The 6,032-nt window shown below is 48.6% G+C and overlaps 1 protein-coding gene across 1 annotated transcript in view; it reads left to right on the top strand.

Moving 5' to 3' along the window:
* The first annotated feature begins 4,286 nt into the window (after positions 1 to 4,286).
* Atl3 (atlastin GTPase 3) overlaps positions 4,287 to 6,032 on the top strand; it is a 54,745-nt gene continuing 52,999 nt past the window's right edge. Inside the window, exon 1 of the mRNA XM_008834193.3 lies at positions 4,287 to 4,415. Coding sequence (XP_008832415.1) covers positions 4,370 to 4,415 — 46 coding nt within the window. The 5' untranslated portion in view covers positions 4,287 to 4,369. The remainder of the gene's footprint in view (positions 4,416 to 6,032) is intronic.

A 6,032-nucleotide genomic window follows, 5' to 3' on the forward strand; every position in this document is an offset into this window, starting at 1 on the left:
TGGATGTGCAAGGACATGCTTTTCCTTGACAGGGATTGCGTTCCAAGCCATGAGCAGTCCTAAAACCTACCTGACGTTTGTGCTGTGTTGTGTCAAATGCCAAAACCTTCTTCAAAGTATGATGAACACCAATGTGCTGACAATGACCTTGATGATGCTGTATTTGGGGCAGATCTAATGCCAGTACTTGCTAGTCACGTCCTCACAGGATGGATTTCAGTAACTGTCATTGGGAGTTGTTAAAATCGAACAGTGTATTTTGTTTCATAGCAAAAGTTAGGTATGTAACATTAAAGGAACCAGAAACTGAGTGAGCAGTTAAGTGTAACACACACCTTCTTTATTAATGCAACCATTTCAATGTCTACTTGCTACCTGGTGGCAGTGTTTGAGGCATGGAGGCTATAGATATTTTGTTCCAAACAGACAAAAATTCTCCATTTGGAATTTGCAATATGTGGGGAGAGATAAAATGGAATGCAAACCATGAATCTGACCGTAAGATGACTGATAGGAAAATGCAGTTCAGGGGTGGAGAGGTGACTCAGCATCTAAAAATGCTTGTTGTCCAGACTGGTTACCTGGGTTTGATCCCCAGAACTCACCTTCAAAAAAAAGCTGGATATAGTGGCAGGAGTCTGTAATCCCAGCACTTCTATAGCAAGATAGGAGCTGGGGACAGGACAGTCTGCAGGAAGCCTGTACATAAAGTGCAGTGCCAGAAACATGAGACAGCCTACCTCTCAAAAAGTTAGAGGGGCTGGAAAGATGGCTCCGAGGTTCAGAGTGCCTGATGCTTTTGCCGAAGAGTCGTTTGGTTCCCAGCACTCTGGCCCCAGGGCATCTGATGCCTCTGGTCTCCATGGGCACCTGCACTCATGTGCACATACCCACATACAGATACATATACATAACTGAAATTAAATAACTTAAAACATTTTTTTTTGGATTTTTTTTGAGACAGGGTCTCCCTGTAGCCCCAGCTGTCCTGGAACTCACTATGTAGACCAGGCTGGCCTTGCACTCACAGAGATCCTCCTGCCTCTCGAGTGCTGGGATTAATAGTGGTGCACCACCACACCCGGCCCAAAACATTTTTATTTATTATTTTTATGTGTCAGTGTTTAGCATGTTTTGCCTGTGTTGTGCAATGCCTGTGGAGGCCAGAAGGTGTCTGATTCCTGGAACTGGAGTTACACAAGGCTGTTAGCCATTGTGTGGGTGTTGGGAACAGAGCCTGGGTCCTCTGGAACAGCAGTCAGTGCTCTTAGCCACTGAGCCATCTTTCCAGCCTGGAAATTAAATAATTCTTTAAAAAATTTTTTTTATTATTTTTATTTTATGTGTATGTGTGTATTGCCTGCATGTAGGTAAGTGCACTTGCGTCATGCAATGTCCGTGGAGGACAGAAGAGGCTGTCAGATCCCCTGGAACTGGAGTTATGGACAGTTGTTAGCTGCCATGTGGGTGCTGGGATTCAACCCAGGTGTTCTGCAAGAACAGTCAGTGTTCTTAACTCCTGAGCCATCTCTCCAGCCCCGATGACTATAATTTTTCGTTTTTAGAGACATGGTCTCCCTGTAGTCCCAGCTAGCCTACAACTTGATATACAGCCTAAGCTGGCTTCAATATCACAGAGAACCGCCTACTTCTGCCCTCTATGTGCTGGGATTAAAGGTGTATGCCACCACACGGGCCTAAATAAATTAAAAAAAATTATTTTAATTCTTTTAGTGTGCATTTTACCTGTATGTAAGTGCATTAGGAGTTTGCTATGACTACAGAGGTCACAAGAGGGCATTACATCCTCTGGAACTGGAGTTACAGAGGGTCGTTAGCCAACACATGGGTCTTGGGAACCCAACCTGGGTCTTCTGCAAGGGCAGGCAGCCAGTGCTCTTAACTGCTAAGCTATTTCTCCAGCCCCCCAATTAATCTTAAAAAATAAAAAAGGAGGGCTGGGTGTGGTGGTGCATGCCTTTAATCCCAGCATTTGGGAGGCAGAGGGAAGATCAAGATCAGCCTGGTCTACATAGTGAGTTTCAGGCCAGCAGGCATACCCTGTCTCAAAAAGACCAAAAAAAAAAAAAAGAAAAAGAAAGAAATATTTTTCAGGAAAGGGGAAAGTTAGGATATATGGGAGATTTTAAGTATTTACACAATCAGTTCGCAATTATGCCAAGTCATTGACTTCTCACCCTTTCTTTCTGAGCATGCCACATGATGAAACTGGGTCATACCTTGTAGGTACTGTCTTCTGAATTCATGTCTTGTCCTGATGCTCACTTCTAGTTTCTTGCTGGCTCAAGTTGGCCTATGTTGTGTGACTGTTTCTTTGGGGGATGGAAAGAAAGGCCTATTCATCAGAGAGGGAAGTGGGGTGTGGAGGAGAATGAGCACACCATCAAACCATAGAAAAAAATTCCACCTAATCCAGCTTGGTGAACCAGTGAGTTTACTGGGACTGCTATGTGTGCACAGGTGAGTCAAAGGCAGTTAGATCACTGGGAAGTTCCCAGGGCAAATTATGCGCTATCCATATGCAGGATCTCAACTGAGGCCTGGATGACTGGTAGCTGCTCCAGTGGAGTTTCCTGGGCCACCTGTGGGCAGCTGCAGTAATGGATGAGTCCTCCCTTCTAGTCAGCCTTCCATCTCTCATATAACCTTGGGAGGAGTGGGGTCTCTGAGGAGCTTCCCAAGACTCCTGAATATGCCCCACCCCTTCCCTGGGGAATAAGGTCTAGTCTCATGAGCTTCTATGGGTGATCACCGCTGCTGACTCAAGATTGTCATGGTTTAAATCTAAAACCTAGACAATATCCAAACAGTCTTGAGAGTTTGGGAGACCAGAAAGGAGTAGTTTTCTCTAAAAACGAGAAAACGAGACTTAAATTTTTTTTTTTTTTTTCATCTTTTTGAGTCAGGGTCTCCCTGTAACCCCAGCTGACCTGGAATTCACTATGTAGACCAGGTAGGCCTCGAAGTCAGAAATCTGCCTGCCTCTGCCTCCCAAGTGCTGGGACTACAGGTGTGTACCACAACGCCCCGCAATGCTTAAATTTTTAAGAGTGATAAGGTAGAATTCTCTTTCCTGCTTCACCTCTGGTTTAATCACTTAGTAAGTAAAAGATAGCTTTTGGCTGGGTTCAGAGGAAGTAGGAGGGAGGTCGTGGGTAGGCTGTGACAGCAGAAGAGGAATTGCTATCTAAAACGAAACAAAGGGAGGCAAGTGGTGGTGAAGGCAGGATGTGGACGCCTTAGCTTCCCTTAGCCTCCATCTGGTAGGCTCTATAAGAACTAAAAAAGCTGTAGTCTTCAGTTGTGATAGCTTGTATTTTCACAATCACATGTCAAGTGCAAATAAAAGTATTTTCTTGTAAAGCAGCTTTGAAATAAAGTCCTATAAAAGCCAAACGTTTACAAAAAGTTGAGGAATGACAGGCCAAAGACTGGCAGAGGTCACGCTTAATTTTTCTTTTTTAACCTGAGACAGGAATTCATTATGCAGCCCAGGCTGGCCTCGAACTCCTGATCTTCCTGCTTTGGCCTCCTGAGTTTTGGCATTACCAGCGAGTGCCACACAGGCCGATCCTTAAAACGTTCTTACTTTGGGTTTTAGGATGTAATGGTGAACGTGATACTTGGCCGAATGCAGGAATTGGGGATGATGATACTGGCGCTAATGAAGTCACGAGGGGCTGGCTGTCCTTGTGAAGTCAAAATCACCAAAACGTTCACGTCATCCTGGGCTGTGGCCTCCTTCCAGCCCACCACTGTAGTCCCGCGATGAGCACCAGGCCACACCAGACCAACCGGGAGGGAACTCTGGGCCGGAACCCCGTGCCGGGCCCAGGTCTCCAAGCTAGGCGCCGGAGAGCTGGGGGGGGGTCTCTGGAAGGCCCTGCTCTCCTCTTCCCGCACGGCCTGCTGGGAATTGTAGTTCAGTTGTCGGAGGGCCTGCTCGGCCCCGCCCTGTCCTCCGCGTCTTCTCCGCCCCGAATGAGTGCGAAGAACGGAGACAGCGTGGGGGTGGGGGTGGGGGTGTGGCCCGGACCCAGGCAGCGCCGGACTACAATTCCCAATGGACAGCAGATTCCAGGACGCTGTCACAGGTAGCGCCGATCGCGCACGCGCAGCGAGCCTTGGCGGGACTCGGCCGCGTGCTTTTTTCCCCGCCCTCGCCACGCCCGGGGCTGTCCCTCGGGCCTTGCCCACAAGTTGTCGGCTCTCGCGTGGGCTCCCCCTTGGCGCGCTCCTCCTCAGTTTCTTCTCCAGCCCAGGCCCCGCCTTTTCCCCCTCCTCCGGGGCTGTCCCCGCCCGCCCCTCTCGTCTGCGCTTCTGCTGCTTTGCTGAAGGCGGAGGCTCCATGTTGTCCCCTCAGCGAATGGCAGCGGCGGCGTCGAGAGGAGCAGGTGAGGTCCCCGGTGTCCCGCGGCCCTTCTCCGTGCCGCACCCGCCACCCCGCCGCGCTTCCTCGTGCCGGGCCGGGCCGCGTTGCAGGGCTCAGGAGTTCGCGGCCCGGGGCTCCAGTTGGGCGTCGTCGTCCCCAGCCGCAGCCCCGGGGACCGCGGTCGTGGGGGTCCAGACGGGGGTGGGGGTGCTCCGCCCCGCACAGGGCTGGACGCCGGGCACTGCCGGGAAGCGGGCTCGGGCGATCGGCGGCATGGTGGATGCTGTGTTTACGTTTCAAGCGAACGTTCCGGGTCCTGAAGCGTCCTGCGAGGTGAAAGTTTTATTTTAATCGTTATTTTAATCGTAACGACCTTGAGGCGCTGACAAGTTCTGGGAAAGTTGGTGCTCCCCTCCTCCTCCTTCCACCCCGCGCGCTCCCATCCATGTTAGGAGATAAGAGAACTGGCCTAAATTGGCTTTATAGCAAGTTCATTCGCTTTCCACGAAAGACGTGTAAAAGTATTACCAGAAAGCCCGGTAGTCACCCTCCCTGCATTCAAGGCTGCAGTTTCGCCTGTGTGTAACCTGGCTCCGGGTTTGATGTGCACGCCCCTGAGATTTTTGGGAGTTTCAGTTGCGAAATCTAAAGGCAAAAAAGGGCAACCGTAACATTTGAAGAAACTTTCACCCTTCCAGTTTGAATCCGCAGTGACGGGACGTTTTGGGAAAGGTGGAGACCATCTAACGGACTAACAGGACGTGTTTCACATTTCTGCTGCAGAGAAGCAGGTTTAAGCCAAACCTACGGAATTCTAATCTGTGTTAGGGATTCAGCTGCAAGATACGAAATGAAAATTCGAATTAGGACGTTTTTTCATTTCCTAGGGAAAGTTAGTAGATTAAATTCTGGTTCTACATTTGGTTGTAAAAGATCTGCCCATAATGAATGAGGCATTAGGCTAGTCCCAGTGTACTGTTTTATTAGGTATGGTTTATTCCTGCAAGTTATAAAAGTAAGAAAAATAGAGGGTAGATGTGATGTGTGCTAGCATAGTTTTCTTAGTTTTTAGTGAATAAGGCTTATTTGCTTTCATGATGTGTTGCTAGGAATTGAACCCAGTGCCTTGCATTCATGTGTTCTTACTGAGCATATTATATACCCCAAGTACCAACACTTATTTACAATAGGCTTTTAAAAATTGGTTTTCTGAGTGGGCATGATGACTCATGCCTATAATCCTAGCCCTTGAGAGGCAGAGGCTGGAGGATCAGGAGTTCAAGGTTAACTTTGGCTACAAAGTTGTGTTCATGGCCAGCCTGGGCTATATGAACCCTTCTTTCAAACTGCCATTACCTCCCCTGCCCCCCCCAAAAAAGAATAAATTTTTTTCTATAGTTTAATGCATGTATGCTTTTTTTAGGGGTGGGGGTTAGCAGGCAGGGAGGTTATACTCACTAATTAGAACAAAATAGTAGAACTGGGCTTGATGGCACATTACCTGTTATCTAGCACTCTGGTGGCTGAGGCAGGATTGGGAGTTGGAGTCTTTGCCCCAAACCTTAAAATGAAACAAGAGCCGGGTGTGGTCCCAGCATTTGGGAGGCAGAGGCAGGCGGATCTCTGTGAGTTCAAGGCC

This window comes from Nannospalax galili, unplaced genomic scaffold, assembly GCF_000622305.1.
Source record: "Nannospalax galili isolate Female #2095 unplaced genomic scaffold, S.galili_v1.0 scaffold1677, whole genome shotgun sequence".
NCBI lineage: Eukaryota > Metazoa > Chordata > Mammalia > Rodentia > Spalacidae > Nannospalax > Nannospalax galili.